Genomic DNA, 27356 nt, shown 5'->3' with positions numbered 1-27356 from the left:
AATCCTCTTAGTGTCTGCAGTTCAGAGTAGCAAAGGCATTCTTTCCTGTGAGAAATCTCTACTGAAACAACTTGTGTTTGAAATTCTTCCCTTTTCTTTTGTTCCTTCCACCCTCTAGACTTTTCATCACAGGCAAGCTACTCCTTAGGCCTTTGTTTCTTTGTGTTTTCTTTATCCCATCTCTTGCCTGGCTGATGGTAGGAGGAAAACACATCATACACAGGACAAAAATTTCTAAACCATATATGCTTTACTTCAGGAAACAGACAAAATGGGATGCTTAATTTTGTCTTCAGTCACACCTGCAGCATGATTGAAGTGAAATATTAGTAACGGTGAGTTCAGTTCACTGACAGGAATGAATTCCACTGGATTCCTAGTTTCAGTACTAAGCAGCTGCTTTAGCTAGATTCCTAGCTTCCATTTCCTGCTTAGCCTGTTCTTTCATCTCTCTTTCTTTCTCTGTGAGATGCACTTGAAGTTCTTCCCACTTCTTCAGGTTCTGCTCATACTTTGCAATGTCTTCTGCTTCACATTCTGGCAGTTTTGCCTTGACAAGTTGGGTGGTCAGGGTTAACAGGCTTTCAGACTCAACCTTGCCAAGTGAATGCAGTTTGGAGTACACCTCCTGTCAGAAAAAGAGATTTGGTAGGGAGTGGTCAGGAGAAAGCCAGTCAATCAATCACAAAACAATCAGACACAAAATACTTCTCTACAACACATAAACATATCACTAAAATATTATTATTATTACTACTGCTGCTATACAGGCCAGGTAACTATCACAGAAAATGTTTCAACTGTGGTAGTTGCTGTCATTTCTTGAAATGCTAACCTCTAGAGTATTTTTATTTTTAGCAATAAAACTGAACCGATGCAATTTTATTTTCCTTAACTACTCAAATTCTCTTCTTTTTCCAAGTTCAGTTATCTGCTGTTAACAAAGATTGGCTGACCAGTTAACCACAATAAATATAATTTAGACACTCTGGGTCTGTGACTTGCCTCAAAACCAACTGCATTATTTCATCCACACTGCCTGCATCAGTGTCCCTCCCAACAGGTGCACATTACTTCAAATGTTCTCTAGCAGCATACTAAGTAACTCCCATAATTTTTCTTCCCAGCTTACTGTGTCTGAGCTGTAACTACACTCACACAGATTATACAACACTGTTAAAGCAAGGGATATTTTTTCAGGGATATTCTACATTGAAACAGAGCAGAGCCTCAGTAAGGAACTCCAGTTTTCTTTCTTAAGCTTTACTTATCTAGATGTCCTGCAGCATGAAGTGTTCATTCATTCAAGATGATGAATCATCCAGTGATACTATTTCTGGCTCTCTGTAATCTTTAGCCTGATGGATCCTTAACATTCTGATTAATTGCCTTGAAAGTGCAGATACACAACCCAGTAGAAGATGATACAGGACTGGAAAATTCTTTATCCCTTGTTCACTCATTAGGTAAAAACACATTTTCTCAACCCTTTTTCTAAGTAAAGCATTTTACTCAGCCCAGCATTTGCGAAAATGTTTAAAGTAAGTATGTAATCTAATGAAAGGTACATCTGTATTGTCTTTGTTTGAATGAAACTTGTTTTGCATTGCAGTACAATGGAAAAAAGATGTGGGGACTGTTCTCCTCCAAACAAAATGGCACTTCCAGACTTCCAGTTATCACTGAAAGTTTATGCACTGTGTAGGTGGTGGGCAGTGCTCCTCTCACCTGAGCTCATGCTGGCAATAATCTGAAATGCAGGTCCCCATAGCTCCCCTCTGGAGGCTCTGGCTTGTTCTTAGGCAGGAAACTATTATGCTGCCTCTGAGGCCTCTCCACCTCTCTCTCCCTTAGCCAACACAACTGCATGATTTGTTGTATTTTACCTTGCTGGTCTGAACTGGACAGATAGCAAATTAGACTCTTTAAAATGCTACATGTGCAAGTCTGAGGGACTTGTGTATTTGGCTCTGGTTTTTTTTTTTTTTTTATTTTATTTTATGATAAAGAATGAAGACAAAGCCAATGTCTTCAAAGCTAATGGACTAAAATCAAACTCAATAAACGTATTTAGGTGTATTAGTCTCTATTATTTTTTAAGATGTCAATATGTACACAAGGGATCATGAGAAAACTGAAGAGACTGTATAGCCTAGGCTTGGGGAGGAAATTTGACAACCATGCTCATAGATTAGTTATGTATTGGTTTAAATGTAACTAGTTTAGATCATTCACACTCTTCCTATTAAACTCTACCAAGGATGCACTGAAAAAGGCTGAACTTAAACACAGGGAATTGAAATACAGAAAGGCAACAAACTGCAAACTAGCAGGTCTTGTCTCCTAAACCCTTACTGGTATCTCTGAAATTCTGGAATACTTCCTGCTCTCCTCTTACACATTGGTAATACTGATTTAGGAAAGCAGCAGGCTGTACCATAGGTACCAAAAAGGCACTTTCTTAAATGGCTAAATCATGATTTTTATAAGCAGTCTCCAGGGCTCTGCATGCAGACAAGTTAGGGAAGAAGGTGCATTGCTTTTGGAGAAGGTGTTCCCAGCATTTATGTGATAAAATGTCCTCTGTCTACTGATCATTGGCACAGATGGAAAGAACTGCCTGAAGAACACTATAGCAAGCAGTGAGCCTCAGCATACAGGATCTGAAAACAGCTAATTACAACACAAATGAGTGTCAGAGTCTAGATTACAGCTCTAACAGGTTTTTCTGAAAGAGCCAAATGCCCTCATGTGCTCTTTGTTTTAGTGGAAGCAAAGGACAAGTATTCAGACCTGTTAGACTTCCATGCCTTTTCCAGGTACTTTACAAATTGTTGTTCTGAAGGTTGGCATAAGACACACAGGCCATGCTAGGGAGTACCATGGGGGAGCAAGTGTATGTCTAGAGCAAATCCGTATGCTTTTCCTTGCATTCTGAGGTGTATGATCTGTGAAACAGAACTGGAAGTGCAGGAGCCAGGAGCAATTGGTTTTGAGCTCAAGGAGAAGAACGTACTGGCTAATGAATGCAGGGCTGGACAAAGTGCAACTGAATTGTTTTCAGCAGCAGAAGTGCAAACCCTCTGCTGGGGTTACACAGAGGGGGCAGCTGGGAACATCACTTGTGTGCATCACCTGTGTACCAGCTCACTCAGAGCTGCCACCTTCCCTCACATTTGTACGGATTTCTAGTGCACTGCTCTGTCCTGTGAACTACACCTGTGAGCGTCCCAGGGCTCAACTGGGAGGAGCTGCTGCTGCTGGCCTAATGGATTTGAGAGAAGAATCTAGGATCTCCTTCAGGCTTAGATGAAATGGGATTCTAACTCAAGAGCTCCTTTTCTCAGTTACACAATCAGAAATTTTGGCTTGTTACTGTTGGATGCCTAGATGCCACATAGCAGCTATGTCTTTCTCATATTCAGACTTTTCTGGTCAGATTTTAAACATTGAGACTAGTCTTTTGACCGAAAGCCACTCACTGCCACACCAGGGAATACCTGAATTGGGATTAATTATGGAATTTGTGGAAACATTGAGCTGAGAAGAAAACTACCAATCCCCAATACGATATTCAGACCTAATTTTGAGCACTCTGCATTATTTTGTCCAAGGCTAATCAATAGATAGACAGTAAGACACACATAAAAACGTCTCACTCCCTTCTTCAAAGGACACCTGTGTTTACCTAATTCATTGTAATTCATCCAGGCATTAACTACTGTATGCTGAGCATCCACTGATTTGCAAACACTTCAATTAAAAAGTTTTAACTGCCTACAACACAAGTTTAGTATCTAAAGATTAGTGGCAAAGTTATGTAAGTAAAAATTAAAGGAAGTAAAAGTGTGTATGTGTGTGAGAGCTGAACCCACAAATTTCTTTAGAACAGTCTCTATCCAGCACAGCTGTCCAAGATCACAGCTATCCAGCAGGAACAATGGAAACTGATGGGCTTTAGAAAGAGCACTGCTCCTGGAACTGTAACCCAGCTAACTTACCAACTGAAGTACTCGATTTTTACCACTGCACAAATCAGAAATTATACAATAAAATTAGCTCATTTAGCTAATTTATAGCTATGAGATGACCAAATAAAATGCACTTATTACATAGATGTGTCCTTAAGAACAGCTTTCTGTGTTTCCTAATGTTATCATCAGCATGACGATCTAAAGATAAAAGAAAGGTGCTATGAACCTGACTTAATTCTCCAGTCTGAAAGTACAAGGTACAGCATTCCTACATAATTATAATGTACACAAATGGACAATAAATTCAGGGTAGTCTCACACCTATTACAATTTATTTCAATGAGCAAGAGCCCACACAAGGTCAGATAATAAGTCTCTAATGACATACTACTTTTGCGAACAGGACTGGAGTTATCATTTTGATGTATGAAAAGTGAAGACAAAATTCCAGCAGACAGACAAAAGACAAGTGGCCTTGAGCATGTATGTCTTTGTAGGCTGCTGCTTCCTGTTTGGAGTAGTGAAAATGTAAGCTGACATTAGTTTCAAAAATGCCAAACAACTCCTGATGCACTGAAGGGGTGTCAGCCTACAAGCCACAGAAGTCAGCATCTGCATTTTCTAGTATGTACCACAGAGATCTACCACAGCTTAGAATATTTAGATAAGTTAAACTGTCTTACCTTGAATCGACTGTAGTACTCAGGTACTTTAGACTGCTCTGTTTCTTCTGACTCTGCACATTGCAACTCCTGCTCCAATTTCTTGGCTTCTTCAGCAGATTCTAGATCAGGTTTGGCTTCAAGGACAGACTGAAGAATGGTCTCCAAGGCATCAATCTGAACAATCACATTTGTCATTGTTAGCATCAAGAGTTTAAAAATATAATCCAAGTAACACAACCGTCAAAATTCAAACAACTTCATTAAATCCCTTGTATTTTGAGATGACTTCTGTAAACGCGAAACAGAAAACCAAATTCTAAAAGGAAATGAGACAAGCTTGGAAAAATTTTGTACTGTGCTTGGGATCGTGGAGTGTGCGGCTCTCACTCACAGTCAATGCATTGCTTTTTGGGCTCTGCTAATAGATATGTACAGAGATGCAGCATTAGTAAAGAATCAGCAAGAACCTTCTTTTACAAGTTCTTAGTTATTCACTGAACAAAGGAAAAAGCACCTCTATACAGATAGCATTTCAAGGTAATAATAGTATTTACTGTTTTTACAGTATCAGTATGAAGACAGATAACATCTTCTATGGATCTACTGCACCAGAAAGAGGTACAGCCTTGTTTCAACACCAGGATGTTAATCCACAACCCAGAGCAAGATCAGGAGCTCCTTAACTTGTCAAGGGTTTATAAGCAGAAAAAAAACCCACAAGTGTTTAAACTGAGTTCTTCAGACTTAAAGTAAGAATGATACCTCCAAAACCCACACCTCAAGAGGGTGGAAGCCACAGATGTGACCTGTCTTGGACTGTCCAGTATTACAGAGAAGCTTCAGAAAACAGAGCAATAGGTAGGAGCACCTGCTGAGCAGTGCCCTGGACTTTTGTTTGAGACTGCAAGTTTAATAATGACATAGAGCAAAAGGGAGGCTCCCATCATCAGGGACACCTTCAGGAAAAAGCACCAAGAGGAGGAAAGACCTCAACGACGTTTCTATGCTCCAGCCCATGTGGCAGTGACATACTAAGTTACTCCTAAGCTGTCTGATTCCAGGATCAGCCTGATTCTCCACAGCACTCCTAAGCCCTGAGTCCCTTAGTTAGTGCTGACCTCGTGGACCGAATCTACCCATTCTCCCTGACTGAGGGCAACTCAGTCAACTTTCAAGAAATCACTCTGTCAACTTTCTGAATAAGTACCACTCAGGCCATCATCTGAGGGTAGAGAATACATACAATTAGCTATGAGAGAAAGATGTGATACCTCATCCTTACTGCTAAAAAATATATCCACGAGGGGTTTCAAAAACTTGAGAAACAAAGGTGTCTTCCCATCCCTGCAGACACATGTTTCCTGTGACACAGACACAGGTGTCTCTAAAGGGAGGGCAAGCTTATAAAACATACTTAAATGGTCTGTGGCAGTAACACACACTCATTGCCAAGGACATGCCAGTAGACATTATCACTGGCTCATCAACTTAAGCAGTGATTCTGTTCTAAACATTACTTCTCCCATCTTGTCGAGGCCTCTGAAGTTTGCAAGCACCTTTTCATTAACAAGGCAGAGAATTCACAGGTTTTACTGTGAAGTTTGTCTTATGTGAAATTCCCCTTGTTCAGTGGGTTATAGCCTTTATACTTACAGCCTCTTTAGAGATTTTGATGCCCCCTGACAACGAAGCCACATTCTCCATCACTTGCAAGGCTCTATTCAAATATCCAGGTGTCCACATCAGTGGCATTAGGTTGTATACAGCTCTTAATCCTTTTGTCAACTCCACTTTCCCTGTGATAAAAACAAATTTTATTGTTAGTGGTTCAACATCTGAACCATAATGGAACCTGTAAAGGTTGGCTCTGGCTTCTAGCAATGACAGCAAGTGTCTTGGATTCCATGGTAAAAAAACCACACTTCTACAAATCGAACTTCCATTGCCTTATTTTATTAAGGTGCCTTCTTATTGCTCAACTTCATCTAATTATGTGCCTGTTTCTGGTACCTCCCCATTGCCCTAGAAATTTTGCCCAGATGGAAATCAGAGTAAGTAGCCAGGTTTTCTGGTTGTCTGGCTTTGTAACAGCAGCTTGTAGAAGGATGCCTGAAGATCTCAGACAAATGTCTTCTTAGCTTTCAGCTGACTGTGGAGCATGTGTGCACTAAGCCTAATTCTCCAGATTTACCTCTGAGGCCTTTAGGGTTTACTCACCCCTAACAGCACATGTTATGGCTAAGTTCCCAGCTTACTACCCCTGTTTCTGCTGAGACTTCCTGAGAAAATACGGGACATCTGCCAAAAAGGAAATTTTGGTCCTCGATATAAGACAGTCTACGCAACAAGGTGTTCACTGACTTTAGCAGGACCTGTGATGTACTGCATCCCTTAAAATGTGGCTTTCCTTCTGAAAGTAATTATTTGAGAGCATGAAACTCCTGTGTAATAGAGAAAATGCACATCACATTGTAGTTGATCCAATTTTTCAATGATTGTGACTCCTGGGCTTTGATTTTGTTATTGTCATCATAACAGATGACACCTCAAGTGTAGCTTACAGTAGTTGTCCAAGCTCTCAATCTAATTTGCACTCAGGCTCTTATGACATAAAACGATGAAAGACACCCTCCTTACATGGAAGATAACAGTTTAGGAAAATCAAGGTGATAAGAGCACAGACAAAGCCTATGGACCATGGCTAAATTAAAATAGCTGAGGTGCTTGAGGCCACTCTGTGCCCGTAGACATCTTTTACTCTCTCAGAGGTCAGTTCCATTAGTGTTGGCAAGACTTTGGAATATGTGACATAACAGTAAATAGCTTTTGATCCGCTGAATGTCAACGTCATGGACCAAGCACAATTGCTCTCAGACAAGAGTGAAGCGCATTTTTGAAATACAGCCACTACTCCACCAATCTGTATGACATTTAAAACTCTCCAAACTGAATGCCAATTGGACAGCAAAGTCCCTGTTTGTACCAGTATCTCCACTGGATTACAAACTACAGTGCTATGAAAAATACTGCTTTCAGATTAGTTTTCACATTTATCCCCTTTTCTGACTGAAAATTAACTTGTTTGTTTTACAGTCATGATAAATACAAATCAACATCCTAACTCTGCCACCGCACATCATAGTTCGAGGTGACATTTGAAGAACAAATTCACTTTTTATTACCCTCAATAATGCAGTAATGAAACGAAAATTTACAATTAATTGTTCACTACTTACTTACTTTCTAGTAAATAATCATTTTGTAGAGAAGAACAAAACCTATCTGCACTATATTCCACTACAGATTCAGAGGAAATTAAAGAATTGTTTGCCCATTTCCCTTTCCTTCAATTCTAAATGTAGTTTGATCTAACTTCTCTTTAATACTATACAGCAAGCCATTAACAGTGAAGACTTCTTAACTGATACAGGATAAAGGCACTGCTATCTGCTGTTCACACCCCCAACATTCACTCTACAGTGACTACTAAGTTCTAAACATAGTGTTTTCCAGGCTGTGCTCTCCCACCCCATAAGGTCTGAAGATTATTTTAAGATGCTCATTAACCAGAAGAGTCTGTTGTCCATATTATAATGTGTGTAACAGAAATCTGTACTTTAGGATATATTTTTAATTTGTTAGTCAACCAACAAACCAATCCCACTATTATTTAATAGTATCTTCTCTCTTTCAGCATCTAACCCAAACTTGCGGGAAGTCCTGAAGTTGATTCTGAAGCTGTCTGATGAATCAAATTCAAATCAGTTCTACCCTCCAGGCCTACAAAACAGGTTCAGTCGTAAGTCTGAAATTGGCCTTCCACTATTTCTTTTCTTTTTCCTTTGCCTTCTCCTTGACTACATTTTAGTAAAGCAAAGACGCCAATTTAATTCAGCCACTGAAGACAAGGGGGAAAAACTGAGGGAGGTAAAACTTACCAAGGAGTGCATAGCCATAGAGCTGGGAACTAAAACCCACAGTGTTACTTTGCTTCAGACCCGTGAGCAATAGTGATGCTCCAATATTTCTCTCTTCTTCCCACTGTAAATAGGTAAAAAGGTATCTAAAAACTAAGTAAGTGTTCCTTAACATACGCAAATATAAAATGGCAGCAAAGACAGCACACATGGGTTTCATCACATCTTAGCAATAAAGTAAAGAACCATTAAACATGTCCAGTGTTCAGTTACAGTGTATCTGTCCCAAGGAACAGTATGAATTGTACTGAGAAACTACTCTCTTTAAAGAACACTGTAAAATATGAGTGGTTGAAATTCTGCAATAAAGTTCTCTTATCTATGTCTACCCCTACCTCTTAAACCAAATGCAAAAAAAAAAAAAAAAATGGTGCTGAGCATTATGAGGCATTGAATGGTATTTTGAATGGTGTATAGAAATAAAAAATATTATTTCATCTATGTCTTTGAATGGGATTACTTCAAAATGCATATTAAGTCACAGCTATATAAATAAGCTTGCCTTAAAATATGTCTTACATTCACACCACCCTTGCTTGCACATTCAGCTCTCATGAAACACTACACACACTGACAAATGCTTATCTCTCCAGTATGGATATGCAACATGGACAAACACAATGGAAAAATGAGATTTTACTCCCTTTGCTTGGTCACATACAAGTGACTAAGCAAACTTGATTTCTAGGAAATGACAAAAATATCCAGTAGGGTAAATGTGCTTTTCTCTTCTTTGGTGAAAACTCAAATTATAAACCAGTTCAGTAAAACCTGAAGGCAAACCTGTAAAATACATTTTGGAAGATGCTTCATGCAATGCAGATGGAGGCTTCAAGCATTTGCCATATAGATGGCAACATGCTATTGAAGGCTTGTGCCAAACTGTATTAAAAATAGCTTGCTACAGAGATCATGGCAGAGTCCTTCACTGACTGAGCCCCTTCTGCAAAGGTAGAATAATGCAACTTTCAAGACCCTGAACTGTCATTTTGGCCTTAAGTAAGGAAGCTGTAAATAATACACCCGTAATCCTTGGAGACAGGAGAAATGTAACAAATTTAATTTTAAAACAGATACGTAATAAGAAGAAATAGACCTAAAACCAAACAGAATACTAAAAAAACCTAGTAAAAATGGTTTATAATTCTGGAACATCACCATTATCAAGCTCTGACAGTGAGGAATACTCAGCTTAACAGGACTGTTTACAACAAGTGACACTTTTTTTGGTGGTAATTGATAGTCTGCTTTGAATTGAAGTATCAACTCACATCCTTCAAATGGGCATACATTATACCTGAAAATCCCTACATACCCTTGCCTTTCAGAGAAAGGAGTAAAAGGGTGACAAGTGATTTAATGGTTCTAAAAAAACTTGCATGTTTCTTTTTTCCTTTCTTTCTTTCTTCTGCAGTTGCAAAAATAATGAAAATAATGAGAAAACAGAGGATTTTTCCCCAGGTATACTTAGGGGAAATAAAATATATTCATGATTGAACGTGTAACTGACTGCACCACAACACTTGGAAGCTGAGGCTCTGTGTGTCATTCTGAGTGTGGTCAGCTTACCGTACGTTCAGCCTTGGTGCCCAGGCACTGGTATAAAACATATAGAGAAAGAAGCTGTGTTGATGGTTCATCAAAACTTTCTTGGAGCATGATCTCTGTTACTATTGACAGAGCATCTATGGAGGAAAATGGTATTTAATCAGCATAGCTTCCAATACATATCTTCCTTTTGCACCCACCCATGTTCACTGACACTTTATTATTGTAGCATGCTTTGAAATGGTTCAAGAGAAAGTTAAACATTTCTTTCAATAAGAATACACCTATAGAATTAGTCCTATTCCTTTGGGTTGCTCAAAAACACTACAAGAAGGAAGAATGGGTTGAATAGCATGAAACTACAGCTAAGGAGCTCTTAAAAATCATCTTAGCTCTACACACTTCAGTTTGCTCTTCCTTTCTCAGCTCTTCAATCATTTAAAAAAAATTTAAAATTATTTCTTTGTTCTTCTGTTTTGATTACAAACAAGAGAAGACTGGCTTAACTTCATTAGCCTTAGGGAGACAGCAGAGTATAAAGGAGCAGAAATGTTGTCACAGATCACCCACAGTGGTCTCTATTAAGTAAGGAATGCTGTAGAAGAGCTCTACACAGAGTTCTAGTGACACTTCCTGTCAGGAAGGACAGTTTGTAAAAAGGCCTTCAGTTTCACGCAGAAAAGAAATACAGATAAAATTATGGGGAATTCAAAGATGGAGGGGGTGTGCCTCAAAATAATAATAAAAAAACCTACATGCATTAATTTGTTGTTTAGCAAAATCTTTCAGTTCCTTTCAGTTAGAGCTTTATGCAAAGAAAAGCTCACTGCAAGTTTACAGTACTAGAAAACCTGAAGTGAAATTAAAATGGGTCATCAAAATTAGTATCTGTCATCAAAAATGAGAGGATTACTCATCCAAACACTTAAAACAGTCAATAATGAAAGGTAGCCCCAGTATGGCAATTCAGCATAGCTGGCTTGCTCCAGTGACAGGCAGAAAGCCTACACAAATAGTTTGGGTATGTAGATCTCTGAACATCTAAATGTATGGAAGATGAATACCAACATGCATTTTGATTCTGGTAGCACTCTAATTAATTGTCACTAATAAGTCTATCATATCATTAGCACATACGTCAGACTTGTAACTAAAGAAGATGGTTTACACTTGCACTAGGATCAATAGCAACAGCAGAAACTGAGAATCACACAACTTTCAAAATTATAAAATGAATAAAGTCCCAAAAAAGCCTAGACAAAAACACACAAAAAATAGTTCAGGAGAAGGTGAAGTTGTGTTTTATGATTAATTCATTAAAAATATGGCTAAAAGTTTTTAGTTCAAAGAAAAGCTCTGTTAATATAAGAGCATACAACTATGAATGCAGCATTGGCATGTATTTTCTCACCTTTGTATTTCTTCTGCTTTATAAAGCAATCCAACAAAATATTAAATGTAAAATTATCTGGAAAAATTCCATACTGAACCTGAAGAAAAGAAGGAAAAAAAGTTCAGTGTGCAGAAATGTGCTGTTCAAGTCTTCCCATGCACAGTGCTACAGATCTCAGAAGCAGTAGAACCACGACACTGCATACTGATGCAACGTACAGGCAAGCAACACAAGAGATTAGCATGGCTCCTGTGATGTAGGCCCTCCAACTTCTGAGGCACTGGATTTGTTTTAGCAGTTTATCTGAGCCTTTCAGACCAGGAATGGCACTGTCTGTCACGTTATTATGCCTCCTCTGCATTTAACATGTTTTGGACACCAACGCTGTTGAAAACCAAAAGGCTTTCTGAGAAAAGAAAGGATTTAAAGCTGCAAAAAGGCTGTCACTAAAATTCAAATGCAACAGTGATTTGTATTTCGATGAAAAATCTGAACTTAAAACCACAGCCTACATGACCTGGCTGCAACAGGAAATCCTGTCAAGCCACAGTTGAATCAAAAACCTGATCAAATATATTCATGCCTCCTCCTTGGAAAAACTTACCTTGTTTTGTATTGTGTATAAGGCTTTATCTTGAGCACCATATTTTAAGCATTGCCTGATCCAGCTATGAATGGTCCAGTCTCTCAAGTACCAAGAATTTGGGCTATGCCGAAACCTAAAGATGAAAATAAGCTTTGGTGACATTATGCTATCACAGAAACAAATTCCGTAATCAACCAACTACGATTTTCCAAACTTCACCATTCATTAAGTCAGATATAAATTTCTCCATGTCTGACTTTGCAGTCAATCACTCCTCTCTAAAGAGCTCCAGATAGCCCTTTCAAGCAAGAAAAACAACACTTTGACACATTAATAGTATGCACAAAGGGGAATCTGACCTTTTCACAAATGCATAATATCTTAACTTCTCACTTTCCAGAAAGTCTACTGCTTTTTCCATGAAAAAACCCACCAAAAAATTACAGTTTGGTATATTTATGAAGGCCACCTGAGACTGATATAAATACTGTAGTACTTTTTTTACCTTGTCCTTGTGATTGTGTAAGATTGTGTTGTATAACATTTTGACGTATAATATTGCTGATCTTGCAAAGAGCTACAACTGATGACATCAGCAAGCATCAGAATGACATCAAAATATAACTGCATCTGGAAATTTGGAGCTTCTGTAATCTCGTGTCTCTCACCCTCTCTAAATCATGCCTCACTTCACAAGTTAAGAATTCATTATGCTTCAGCACAGGTCATCCCTGGGCTGCTGCATGCTCCATTTGCCTTAGAAATGCTTCATCAGTGAGGCATACCTCATGCACAGGGGAACTCTGCTGAAAAGCCTTTTCCTGCCCCTCTGCACTGGTTTAATCTATTCTGAGACACTTCATGCCATGACTTGAGCAGTCTTCCAAGGCAACCCACTCCAGTGCTCAACCTAATTTGTAAAATTAAATAGTTTTAATTTCATTTCATCCTTATTCAGAAACTTGCCCATTGCTCCATATTTGAAGAAATGGTGACAAAAAAGCACATGAAACTTCAGCTTTGGCAAACATTCAAACATCAGTTAAAAGTTCAGTGGTAGGGGCTGCTGCCTTGTTCCTGAGTTGAATTTCACACCCCCTGTGAAGAGATGCATGCGGTCTTTTCTCAATTCAAACGAAAACTGATCTCAGTCCCCAGCACAGAAGTGACTGCCACTTTCTGTAAAGAACAACAATGACTGAGCTCATGTGCAGATGCTTGCAGCCCCAAGCCAAGCTGCAGCACCATTTAGAGGCAGGGTTGACTCTTCCATCTGAATGAGCATGCTTTCCAGAACGTTTACAGATTAATGTGGCCACCAACCCCCTTTCCCCCTCAGTAAATCTCTTGTCTATCACTGAGGGCTACACAGATGACCAAGCCTGGAAAAGTATTGCAGCCTAGAGAGCCTTCAGAATGAAGAAGACAGCCATGCCAAAAGTGGAGCTGAACAACTACAGAGTCAAAATACACGTTTTTGTAAGTGGCATATGAAATCTCCCTATTAAATTAGAATTTAATTGAAAAAGAAAAGCATGCTTTGAATATTAAATTACAAGCATCCATTCTGTTGCTATAATTGCTTTCCATTTTCTTCTCTCTGGAGTTCAGATACTGAGAAGAGCAAGAATTGAAGTCCTGCATCATGGACAAATGCTTTCAGGAAGTATCAATTATAGGAACTTGGATTTAATCATATTTTGATGAAAAAATTATCTAATTGCTGTACTCTTTCACTAGCCATTTAAGAAGGGTTAAGCTGGAACACCAGCACAGAACAATAATGGTGCCAACATCTTTTAATGTTTCATTAAATGTTTAATACTGTTTCACAAGTGGAAAACAACAGACTCGTTTTTCAAAAAGTGTGACATTGATGCTCTCAAATACTTAGGCCTTCTACTGATACAATCTTCGCAAATTAAAAGCAAGTATTAAAAAAAAAAAAACAGCAAAAAACCCAATCAGCTGTTTTAAATGCATTTGAATATTCAGCCTTTTCACAGCTCTCTTTATTCTCTTGAGTATACCACACACCACAGTTAGAGAGTAGTCCAATACTTCCTGCACCTTGGGATTGCTAAAACTTACTGTAATGAAACCTTTCAGCTTTCAAAGTAAAATTGGACTTGGGCAGCAGAAGGCCTAACAGGGATGCAATATGGCTTAGAAACAGAACAAAGCTGATCCTGAGTCAACACTCATTGCTGGAATCAATGTGCACAAAATCCTGAGGCATGTTATAAAAAACTTGTAAAAAAATCTGCACATTAGCTTCTATAGGGCTGGGACTGATTTTTGCATGGGTGTTGTGTTTGTATGTGTGTATGTTTGACAACCACAGGATCTTTCAGATATAATTACTGTCTGTATGTTACTGTTAAGATTTATATGCTGATCTTTATGCTCAGATCAGGTCTTGCCTGTCCTAGGCGCTACGCAAATGAAAAGCAAACAGCTTCTCAATGAACAAATTTTCTAGTTAATTCTAACAATTAACTACGAGTCAGTTGCATGGGAACCAAGAGAAGGGACTGGTACATAAATGCAGTATATATGCATGTACAAGATCCCTCAACACTTCCATTAATCCATGATGTGGTAGGAGAACTGGGAGTGAAAGGGAAACAACTACATTGAAATCTTTTATTATTTCTGATCCATGTAATGCAAGGATAAACTCTGTCTCTATTGTAGTAGCTGAGAAGATAAACCAACAGTGTAACTGTTTTTTACAGTTAACCTAGACAAATCAACCAATATTGTGGCAGGCACTTGTGTTTCAAATGGAATCAGGAAAAAGAGGAGGTTGCTCATCATTTTGACAAGCATTAACATCCTCCTCCTTCTCTTTGATCACCAAACAGGATATAATTAAGCAAGGCAATATGTTCAGGGACAGATGAAAAGACAGAAGGAAGTTAAAACTACAGAAAAAAGAAGATTCCAAATGAATTAAATAAAGGAAGCCTCTAGCAACTGCTGTGTGTTTAATGGAAAGACCAGAAGGTTATCTTACAGATGCCTGGTGCTAAAACTCATTTTTCTGAGAACGAATAAAACCCTGAGAAGCCCAAGATTCTTATAATGTGTGCAGAAAAGACAAGAAGCAACTCTGACAGTATTAGAGAAGCTCTCTGTTGGTACACTTTCATGTTAATGGCTAAAGAATCAATATGGTCATCCTTCCAGTCATTGAACTGAGAACATCTGCCTCCACAGGGAATAAAAACAGAAATATCTGCAATACAGAGAGACTAATAAATATCAAGGTCATTGAGAATCTAACAGCACACAATGTAATACTCCAGAATTCTCTTTATTTTTATAAGTCATTCAAATTATGTAGTTCAGAAGCTTGATTTTCACTAACAGTTGCTTTGTACTTGCAAAATGATTATAACTTGGAAGAGATACAAGGAGTGTACAGCCTCAGTACAAGGCAACCGGAATATTTTTAGCCAAGCAAGTACACTCTCTTGCTCACAAATAGGCCAGCACATTGGGCTACATTGTCAGTTTTCTAAGTTACTGCATGAAGTCCTACTGCTCATTATTTTCAACACTGCCGGGGTACTCATGCTGTGCGAAAGAAACCAAACAATAAAAAAGTTTAAGAGATGCTGAGAGTGCTTGATGGGGTGCTGTACTACTACAGCAAGTATGACTTATTTATATTGGTGCCCTCACACACTGTGGAAAAGCTGAACTCCTGCCCTACTCATTGATTTCAGTCTTGCAATTTTGTTTTTGCCACCAAGTGGTGATACAGTCTAGCTGCTTTCACACAGCCTGTGTTCTCAAGGGGAGTAATGCAGCAAGTTGATCACAAGCTCCATTTTGTACTCTGTGGCTTTCTTAAGGACCAGTTCAATCTCTGATACCCCCAGAAGCTATCCTTGTGCAAGACACTATTTTTTTCTCTTCCCCATTCTCCCTTGATCTGTGAAACAGAAAGAAGAGATCCTTCCTTTCTCCACCTTTACCCGACCTAATGAGGAAACACCTTGTAATGATCCACACATCCTACACTTCCTATCTCTTGTACTCCTTTAAAAACTAGAGAGAAACGTGGGTCTGCATGTTTATGGGTCTGTTCATTCAAAAGGCAGGGAGATGCCAGATTTTTTCTCATCCACTTAAAATCCTACAAAGTCTCAACACAAAATATAAAGATACTTAAATGAATCAATACAGTAGGAAATGTCTCTGCAAACCAGGAAGAAGCTATCTCAATGGAATAAATCCAAAGCAACTCCACATTTTACACAAGTCACACAGGGCTGAGAAGCATCTCAGCAATGCCATGTCTTTTCCTTCCCAGGCACATTTTTTTCAGCTACAGTGCATAATGATCAAATGGATTCCAGGCAGGCTTAGCATGGAAACTGGAAGGCTGTCACCCAAAACTCTCCCTTTGTTTGTCATTTCAAGCCACAAGCCTTCGGGAAAATAATCTACATTTTAAATGGACCCAGAAGCATTGCTCATACATCAGTGTCAAAGAAAAGAATCCTGGAAAAGCAATCGTTATTGACAGAAATTTCCTTCTGAACATCAACAGAACTTTATTTTTCCATCTCTTCTTTGTCAGCCATTTTAGCCTTCACCTTTTTTTGTATAAATCCTTTAAAAATTTCATGTGTAATCCTACCAGTCCTATAGAAAATATCTCACACATTAACTGCCTACAGTCAAAAACAGAGGGAACACATCATTTTTGTGTTGAAATAAAAGACTAATGTAGTATGTGTACTGTAAAAATTCATTTATCAAAAGTAGTAATAAATCAGGTTAAAGAATTAGACCTGATAACTGTAACAGAGCATAGTCTAAGGCTGAGGCAGACACAAGCAGACTCTCTGAAAAAAACCACCCCATATTCAGGCCCTACTCTATTTTAGGTTTTATTGACTTTACACATCTTTTATTTTGAATTAATTTAACCTGATTGCTTTGATGCTAAAATTAATTCTCCTAAATTAAGCTCTCTCCACCTCCACATGAATTCATATTTAATGTACAACACTTTTGTTCAAGATTTCCTCTTGAACAGAGCTCTTACACCACTGATACATGTCTGATGATGGCCCCAAAACAGACTTAAATTATCAGATACAGAGAAACTACAGTATAGAACCACAGCCAAACATCAAGGCTGAGCAGGTGACTTTAAGGATATTTTTAGTATCATGTCTTGTTTCATGTTAAACCACATTCAGCTTTTATTTCTGTTCACTTCAACACTGCAAGTTCACCTTTTTCTTAACCCTTAAGTTTAGTAATAAAACTAGATCTGATAAAGGAGATATTTTGGCTAGAAGTAACTACAACAGCTATTTAGGAAGACTCAGAATATCACCTTCCTCTTCCAACAACTGAAGGGAAAGAATTCACTATTCAGTAGTTTCAGGGTAGCTATTGCATTGCTCAAAACTACATTCATGCATAGAAAGCTCAGCATCACAAAGTCTCTTTCCAACAATTACTATCACATAGCATTCACCATACAGCAGCTAGGATGTAGTTTATTCTTTACTGACCTAGCTATTCTGACAGTTTTTAGCTAAGTAACAGATGACAAGCTGAATTTCTGACACAAGTATTTCTGCCCATTGTTGTCAACCTCTTATCACTAAATGCTCTTCCTCCTTTTGATGAATTTAAGGCACCTTCAAGAGTCGAACATAAGGAACAAGCCTCATTACATTAAAAGAAAAAACAAGATGATCAAAAGAGTTGCAAAATCCTAGATAAATTTTATAAATTTCAAAAAAATGTATGAATGAACAAGCAGTTTACCACAGCATGAAAGAATGCTTTGCTTACTCATAGACTTAAGAAACATCACAAAAGTAATAGCATTACAATAGTCAAGGAGCCTATGGCAAAGTTCAAAGCAATTTATAGGTATTCTTGGTATTGCAGTATTTTAAACAACTATGGGTATTCTTGAAAAGTATCTAAATTATTTATCAACCCTTCCATCCATAGGCAGTCAACATTACAAAACTGCCGTAGAGTCAGTCTCCCAACCTTGTGCCACCAGGTTTCACCAAGCAGCCTTGAAACCCCCTAGAAATGTTTGCAAAGCACAAAGCAGCAATCCTGCAGACTGCAGCCTGATTAATATCCCACAGTCTCACCTTAAATGCCTCAAACCTTTATTCTAATTAGTTCAGACTGAAAAAGCAAAGCCAAGGCTCAGACAACATACATTCAGTATACTCTCCGTCCCTGGGAAAACTCTTCAAGGCTGCTAAATGTGTTTCCTAAAAAGCTCTAGTCATGTAGACTCAAAGTACTTCAGAATTATGCATTCTCTGGCAGAATTCCAAAGGAAGTTCACTTCTAAGAATGTGAACTAGTCTGTGTCAGTTTGGCTGAACATGCTCTGTATGCCTAACCTAAAATAGGATGACATCAGCCACAGGCCTTATCTAGTTAGAAACTAAAGACCAAAGCATTTAAAAATCCAGTACCAAAATAATTCCTTGTTCTAGGTTAAAGGGAAGGTCACCAGCTAGCTCACTAGGAATGGACATTTGGGAATCCTCAGCATGACTTGTAAGTGAAAGAACACTGCTACCAAGAAAAGGTGGTGATAACCTGCTTTAGTTTCATGGAGAAACTAGATTTATCACATTCAGTTTTATTTCAAATGCAAACTATGAATAAAGCAACCCCCCTTTACAACTTAACAAAATGAAGAGGTGAACTGCAATGAAGGACACCAAATAAACAGATTTTTGAATCCAGTACTTTGTATCTTTTTCTTCTTCCCAGGATAATAGTTACCCCATCACTCACATCTCCCACTCCTTTAAACAAAAAAGACAATCAGGAAAAATCCAGTTTTCTTCTCACACACATGAAGAATCTATAAAATTTCATATAAAGATGAAATTCGCTCAAAGAGCAACAATTAAGAAGAAAAGGTTGTGTCATAATAATAATCACAATAATAAAAAGCCCAACATCTCCCCAAACTATTGACTGTAAAGGACAAAGCTCTCTGTGACAAGTACCTCTGGACTTAGAATTGAAATAATTGTTTTTGCATATAAATGTCACTAACACTGTATAGAAAGTACCACAGGCTGAGAAAATACACAGGGAATGATGAAGTGAGCTGTTGCTATAGTGATTCTGGTAAGATTCTCTCAAGTGCCTTTCCTTGTCCCCATGCAGCCATAATAAAGTCTAATTTAAAACCAACTCTTCCACTAATTATATCTTTTTCCGGTATCCTGGCATACAAAAACAGACAAATTAAGAACCATACAAGACACTACATTCCTTTCTTCAGGGAATTTTTTTTATTCTCAGCAATTTCAAAGTGCATCAGGATAAAACTTCCTGTTTCAAAGCCCAACAAAGGGTCAGTTCTGCTGGATTCTTTTACATGGATCTCTGAAGACTGCTTAACACAAGGCTGTAAAAAAAGGAACATATGAGTAAAGCACTGACTTGATTGCTACCATTTTATGAACTCAGCTATGCCTCTCATTACTTTAACAAATTAAACCTCTCTAGAAGCAAGTACACAGGTCTTCAATTTATTTTTAAAAATGAAAAAGATATTATTGCAAAAGCCTACTTGCAATTTCTAGTTACTGTTACCACCTTGTATCCCCTTCACTTTACCAAGTGACTGCCCACTAAAAGCTGCCAGAAACTCAGTTTCCAGCAGAAAGGTAGCTCCCACTAGCTGTACTTTGAAACTAAGTTTAAAATTTTTTGTGTACCAAACAATACTCATGTAATGGACTTTCTTCAACCACAGAAAACTTTACGTCATTTGAGGGACTAAATTGCTTTAAAGCTCACTAAGCTTAGTTTTTTTGAAAATAAATTACTGCAGATGTTTTAGAAAACCTCCTTCCCTTAGCAGGGATGCCACAGTCAAGCTTGCTTTCCAGTAACTGTAGATGTAGCACCAAGGGCTTTCCATGCAGACAAAACAGTGACTCTAAGCTCTGTGATAGTTCAGTGTCAGAGGGAAGTCCATCACACATTAAGGTGTTTCTAAGCCTTTTAGCACTAAGCCTAAATTATGACAGAATACCCCTTTCAGGCCATATTTAAAAAGGCATATTTCACACGTGTGCATAAAAACTGCTGTCAAGAAAAGCAAATAATGACTTCTTGATTTTATGGCAGGAAAAAAATCTCTGTCTTTAACTAGACATTGCCATCATTGTATTTGCAAACAGCAACTTTTTAAACATGCCTAATATTCAGTGTAAATTTAACGTGGGGCAAAACTAATGTAGTTTTGTTAGAGACCTAATTCACTCAGAGCTGCAGTCTATATTGTGACTATGCTGCATTTTCCATTTATTTGACTCAAATTCTTTATGGTTCACAAAACAGCCCCCAGAAATACATCACACATTAGCTTCAAACTACTGTAACATTACACCGGCTGACATAACCCTTGACACTTTTCAGTTTGATCACAGCTGAACTTGTACAGATCATAAATGATGTATTTCTGTCTTGAGTATGTGAAAAGTTGCAATACAGAAGTGTACAAGCCAAACTGTTTATTCTGCAGTATTACTCAGTTCATACCACATGCAATCAGAGCAAAAAAGAGGTGCTGGGAAGACAGTGCTTCAGGAATACAAATACTGAATGGATCTCAGTAACCAACTTAAGCTGGGGAAGAGTCAAAACTTGCATTTGCTGCCAAATACTTCACAAACTGGATTTGTATAGTTCAGGTTTCACCTTTTCAGATTTGCTGCCACAGACACACAATTCAAGTTAGCCTAATTTTGACCTAATAGCTGTGCTCTTTACATTTTTCACTGCTACAGTGTGATGTCCTTGTGTATCGCTCTCCTCCTGCACCCCACAAGTGAAGAGGAGCAGATATGAAGACTTTCATATTAAATGTAAACACCTAAAAAGAGAACAAAACCCCTGATTAGCTGCAGTTTCAGCCGCAGCCACTGTCAGAAAGACAACTGTTCCCAAAAAGTCGACCACTGGTGAATAGGCAGACCTTGACTACCAGAAAGTTCATCATTATACTGTGTACTTTTCACGTCATGTCTCACTGAGCAATGCTTAGAGGTGTTTATTTTTTCTTCCAACCATGCATTTTCCTAATAAAAATACTTTTAGCAATGAGTAACAAGAAATGCTCAAGTCCTTTACACATTTTTAACTGTTCTCTAACCACAGTACCCATTGACAGTACTTGTGAGGATGTAGTTAGCATACCTCTTTGTATACCTAACTTCTGAGACCAGTGGGACCAAAAAACCCTTTGGCTCCATGTTCTATCAATCTCAAGGAAAAGCAAGTACATCAAGCAAGTACATCAATGATAAACATAAAAGCAAGTACATCAAGCATTTTGTACAGCAGTTTGAAATTTGTGGGCTCTTACCAGCTGTATGATTGTTTTACTCTGATTTTTTTTCAGAAAAAGACTGCAGTCAGATCTGTTATTTAAAGAGAGACAGCAGGTACCTCTCTTTAAGTACTGCATGTACTGTAGGACAAATGCTCCCTTGCGTAGGTGGCTCCAAGCTGCACAGTTAAATGAGGCCACGCTACCCAGAACAGGCAGTGGATTTCATAATGCAAAAAGGTATTTTCTTGCTTCTCCCCTTTTGAGACACGAACACATCCAAGATTGCTAGTTATAAATATAGTGGTCACAGCACTAAGCCTGCCAGAGTCCAGTAAGCATCTGGACAATGCTCTCAGGCACATGGTGTGACTCTTGGGGTGTCCTGTGCAGAGCCAGGAGTTGGGGTCAATGAGCCCGACTGGTCCATTCAAACTCAGCATATTCTATGATACCTCCCTAATGCTTTTGGTTCTGCTAACAACTGGTCCACCATGCAAGGCCAGGATTACTTGCTACTTTGCCCTTTTACAGTGCTCTACTCAGAACCTTGTATTCAGGCTTTGCACATTTACAGCACCAGTTCCCCAAGACATGGTACAGAGCCCTTATACATGTCATGTTACCCACTGCACAGGAGAACAGGGGAGACAGAAGAGCAGGAGAAACACTACAACTATGTTCATTTACATACTGCATGCCTTCCTGTCTGGCTTTATTTCTCCAATGCATCATGACTTTCAAAACAACACAACAGTATCTTATGGAAGCAGAATCTGCTGCTTTATGACTTAATCTGGGCAAGGAAAACCACAAAAAGAAGTGATCACTGCAGGACAGCAACTTCAGTGAAGGCAAAAAAAAAAATTCTTTTTCTGGTGAAGTGGACTGTCCCACTCCTGCTGCACATGCTCTGCTGTCATGCTCCCACAGTAGCTGCTACACCTCGTCCTCCCCCAGTCAGAGACACGAGCAGCCAGTCTGGTTTGTCAGCTTTGGCATAGGTAGTGTAGACAAGGGGGAGGGAGATACTGCCCATTTTACACCCAGCTGTCTGCTGCCAGAGGCCATCGATTTAGTTTGTAGCTCCACTTAGTCCAGCTCTGCTCACTCCCTAGTGGAACTCTGAAGAAAGGAGTATTTTTCTCCTTTTTTAAGTGAAAACAGTCATTACAGAGGAGAGGGCAGAGTAAGTATCACCATACAGAGCATCACGATACAGTTGACTTTGGAGATTAAAGGCAGCTTTATATCCACATCAATTCTTGAAGAACATATTATTACTCATAAAGGTGAAAATCTGCTTGCAAATCCAGATGCCAAGATTTGTGTGGTTTCAGCCTGACAAGTTCTAGACTGAAGAGACTGGGGGCGGGGGGGGGAATAACCAAAATCTCTGTTCACTTTTCAGCATGAAAGGGAATTATTATTGGGCCTACATTAACAGCTGAGCAAACAGGCATTTCTATCAGCTGCTCTCTTGTACATCGCTTTCCAATTTTAACAATAATTCCAAGAAAGCATTCTTTGTTGCTGCTTAAATGCTCCCTAAACTAGATCCTGGGTCGAATCCTCACCCGGTCCAAAGAGAAAACACACAGCTCCTCCAAGCTACCGGGGACCTGCCTCAATCAGCTGAAGACCTGGCACACCACACATGCACATGTTCATTAATTAGATGAAAGCTGAGAGGCAAGGACAACCCCAGCACTTTTCAAAGATGTGCAGTCCAGGATCCCAGAGAGATGCATCAGTGGTGAAGATGGAAATCAGCAGCTGAGAGCAGCTACAATATTATTTCTGAAATAACCAACACTACATTTAATTGAGTCCCTCAGGCTTTCAAACTGATGTAGCGAAGGGGAGACAGAGAGGCAGCTGAAACGCCTGGGGACATTCCCCTTCAGGGACAAGGGCACATCAGGATTTTAGGAAACAGGATAAAATCAGCTGACAAGAGAGGCTCGGACTTCTATCTGAGCTTTTTCCAAACCCATACTGTTCTTCTACCCCACAACGCCCTCCACAAAAACACAAAAGGAAGGTGGAAGGGACTATTCAGGGTTTAGTCAACCTAATTAGAAACCAAGGATTTACCAACTAAATCTCAGAAACAGAAAGAGGTAACAAGAACTATGGCAGAAGGAACTCTTGCAGGTAGCTCAGCAGAGTGCCTGGTACAGAGAAGCACAGAAAACGCAATTGGACTCATGCCAGCCAACAATATAAATATGTTTTCTTGAGCATGCAGCTTTAAAAACAGCTCACTATTAAAGCAGCATTTAAACAACAAAAAGAAATCCAAGCAAACAACCGATCAAGCAACCAACATAGCTACCAACCAACAAAAAAGTAAGCACCCTGAATGACTAGTTTGGGGTTTTTTTGTTTGTTTTCTTTTTAATTTTGCTACTGATCATCTTATATTTAAAAACTTGCACCTTACTTCCCTTTTCTGCTAAACAATAAGAGTAATAACCATGACCTTTGCTGATCTACTGATTCAATATTCCTCTATTCAATTACAGCAAAGCATTGTTTTGTGGGTCTGTCTGCAATCAAGCTTCTGCCCTTAGGGGAACACTTTTTCACAGGCACAGATGTATATGCAGAAATAAGCTGATATACAAGCTGAATAAATGTACCTACTTATTTTCATTTCTGCTCTGCCCTCTAATCTTTTCAGATATTTCTGAAGATGGATTTAGAAAGAAATGGAACCACTGAAATAGAGTAACATATAGACCTTTCAAATTTACTTATTACTGGGGCCAAAAAGAAATCTACGGTCTGTTGGAAATAATATGTAATTTTCTAAATGTCTTCATAACTGAATGCTGATGTAACATTTTCAGTCCTACAAAAGCATAAACATCATTTTTTTTTAAATAAAAAGGCAGCTACTTGAAAATTAATATGCTCAGTCATTTACCAGCTAAAGCATGATGCATGCTAATGTAAACCTACCTCCCCCCCATCATAATAATTCTCATTTGGTTATAAAACCATTTTGTCTAAAATGGAGTATAACAGAACAAAGTAAGATCAGATCTATAACTGTAGTGCATTACTCCATCTTTTAACATGGTTATTTTAAATGTTCTTTCCCTTTCCAAAGGCTTTCACCTTCTGGAACTTGTATCACGCCTGCTACCAGTTACTACATACTGTGCAGCAGTGTGCATCAAAACCACAGATAGTACTGGATCCACTCTGCTGTATCATATTACTAAGCTGAACATCTTCACTCTTACCAACAAAGCACAGAACACTTTTTTTCAATATGAAGTCAAGTTAGATGGTGTAATCCCTTTTTTATGTGCTTAATCAGACCACAGCCATCTTAAAAGCCTGTGAAGCAAACCAAGATTTTATGTAACAATGATTTAAAACTAAAGATCATATGGACCTTTCATTACATATAGTACAATAAAGTATGTCCTCACTGAAATAATGCATAAGCCTTGTATTTCATATGTTGGCTGAGGTGTGACAGGAAAAAATATCTTAATGCCTTTGTCCTTCTCTCCATCAGTCTACCCTACAACCATATTGGCAGTTTTCTAACAGGTGTGGTGCAGGACAGGAATTCTCAGGCAGTGGAATGTTAAAGATGCTTTGGTCCCAGGCTGGCCTCTATGCAACCTGCAAGAGCATATACTGTTACCAAAAATGTCATGAAACTGCTTGTATAGGTCTAACTAGCACTCATATCACTAACTAGCACTTTTTTCAGTCTCCTGAAAAAAAAAATCTTTCCTCAAACATTGTAAAGAAAAAAAATATACAGAAAACCAGACACACATCCCTTTATACTTTAAACTACCATGTGATATGCCCTAGAGTGTTTCAAAACATTTCACATTTTTATTGGATGTCGAGTCCCACAAGCCCTCCTTTATTTACAAGTCAGAGAAAACAATTATAAGAAAAAATACAAAGTAAACCCTGGCAAGTGAGTAAACTTTACAGGATGTACGTTTAACCCAAGATGTATTTTAAACACAACAGCTGTGGCAAGGTATGCAACTCTTATTTCCCAGATTGAGGATATTTGAAAGCTGACACTTTTTACTGCATATCTTCACTCTCCAGCTTCTAACTTTATTTTTTCCATAATAAAATGAACACAATACAGGCTCTAAATACTCATCCTGTTCTTAAAAATCGATTTTCAGTAAAATTATTGTTTTCATCAGAAGTTCATCCACAGCCGCTTGCAGAGTCCATTTAAGTCAAGAACACCCTGATCCACTCCTTGGAAAACCTTCACCACCGTTAATGGCAACAAAATAACATCTCAGCTTACCTCAAAAACTGCCTTTATTCTTTCTTTTACTACTGACTACAGTAAAAGAATCTTGCTCACTGACTTTCCTAAGACATTTTCTGCCTGGTCTGGAAGCCTTTTGACTTTGTACTTGGCCCTTTGTTTATGACATTTAAACTGTTCAGCATTTTGAGTATGCTGGTTGCAGTAGCACAAAAACTTGAATTTCCAAAAGTATAGGATAAACGTTGTTCCATTTTTAACCTATTTTATTATTTCATATGTGCATGTAAGAATACATGAAGTTAAAACAGCCTAATATTTTCATTTGAATGGCTGCCCCACAACCAGGGCTAAACAGCACTACAATTCCGTAAATTAAATTAAAGCTAACCAAAAATTCAACAGAGTTCCTCTTTGAAAAAAATAAAGCAGCTCACACGCCCTGCAAATAAAAATCTGCATTAAATGTATTTGTTTCCCCAAGAAACATACATTGTACAGCTAGCATTACAAGCAGCAGAACACAAACTAGAAAAGAGTACTAGTTAAGCAACTGAAAACAGATTTATTAATAACTATTGCTCCTTCTACAGCTGCAGACATAATATACTCCTTACTCTTGTATGTTACGTTTAGTTGAGCTCAAAAAGGAGTAATATGTGACCCAAAATAGCAGGAATGCATTCTTACCACATCTAAATTAAAACAGGAATAAAAATTAGCACCTACAAATACAAAAATCCTGCCATACTGAGAATCTTACTTTACCAATTAAAAGCAAGATTTCCTAAATTGCTACGTTCTAAACAGAAAACGTGTTCTAACTGCTCTCCATGTTGCATTCATATAATTAATCTTTACATACTCATTAAAATGTGAACACTTGCAGGAAGGTAATACTTTTAGTTAAGGTTCTTTCTCAAAGGCAGCTGTCAACATCAGGAAAAACAGCATTCTGGTAAACATTTATCTCTTTTTTAAGAACAAAATCAAATATATAAAACAAAGCTGTAAAGAAATACCTGTAAACCATGGAAGTGTCTACACTAGACTGTCTATTTGCTTATTAAGAAAATGGGTCCAAATTAAGCACAATTCTTTCAATGAAATGGAACTGGTTTGAAAAACCTGTTTTCTGCTGGCAGAAAACAGCAACAAGGTCTCCTTTAAAAAGATAATTTAAATTAGAAACATGAAACATTATTAAAATATTTTATTTGAATTAAGGTTTCTTGTGTGTTGATTTAAACTAATGTCATGTCAACAATTCAAATAATTCTAACTCTAATCAACAGTGACACTAAGACAGCTCTGGCCTACATGTCATGTGTTACTATCAACATAATAAGTTGATAGTAACAAGTAGTTCCTAGTTGTTTTTTTCTACTGTATTTATTTTGATCCAAAAAGGAAATACATATCTGCACCACATAGAAGAATGACTAAGGTTGATGGATACAATGACCACGAAGTTAACAGTTCCTAAGAAGGGGACCATGGCAGCTCTGGTAATAAGGTTAGCTTGTAAGCCTAATAAAAATTCATGAGTTTATGCTGGTAGCTGCCACTCTCA

General features: G+C 38.2%; 1 protein-coding gene across 1 annotated transcript in view; it reads right to left on the bottom strand.

Annotated features, from left to right (window-relative positions):
* Window positions 1-231: 231 nt before the first annotated feature.
* The window catches only part of MRPS27 (mitochondrial ribosomal protein S27), a 42604-nt gene continuing 15479 nt past the window's right edge, over window positions 232-27356 (bottom strand). The window contains exons 5-11 of the mRNA XM_066339464.1: window positions 12162-12276; window positions 11576-11654; window positions 10186-10301; window positions 8578-8680; window positions 6293-6435; window positions 4658-4813; window positions 232-628 (exon numbers count right to left, since the gene is read on the bottom strand). Of these exons, the coding sequence (XP_066195561.1) occupies window positions 389-628; window positions 4658-4813; window positions 6293-6435; window positions 8578-8680; window positions 10186-10301; window positions 11576-11654; window positions 12162-12276 (952 nt within the window). The 3' untranslated portion in view covers window positions 232-388. The remainder of the gene's footprint in view (window positions 629-4657; window positions 4814-6292; window positions 6436-8577; window positions 8681-10185; window positions 10302-11575; window positions 11655-12161; window positions 12277-27356) is intronic.

This window comes from Sylvia atricapilla, chromosome Z, assembly GCF_009819655.1.
Source record: "Sylvia atricapilla isolate bSylAtr1 chromosome Z, bSylAtr1.pri, whole genome shotgun sequence".
Lineage (NCBI taxonomy): Eukaryota > Metazoa > Chordata > Aves > Passeriformes > Sylviidae > Sylvia > Sylvia atricapilla.
The sequence above is the reverse complement of the archived record's forward strand: the minus strand, read 5'-3'. Positions and strand labels throughout refer to the sequence as shown.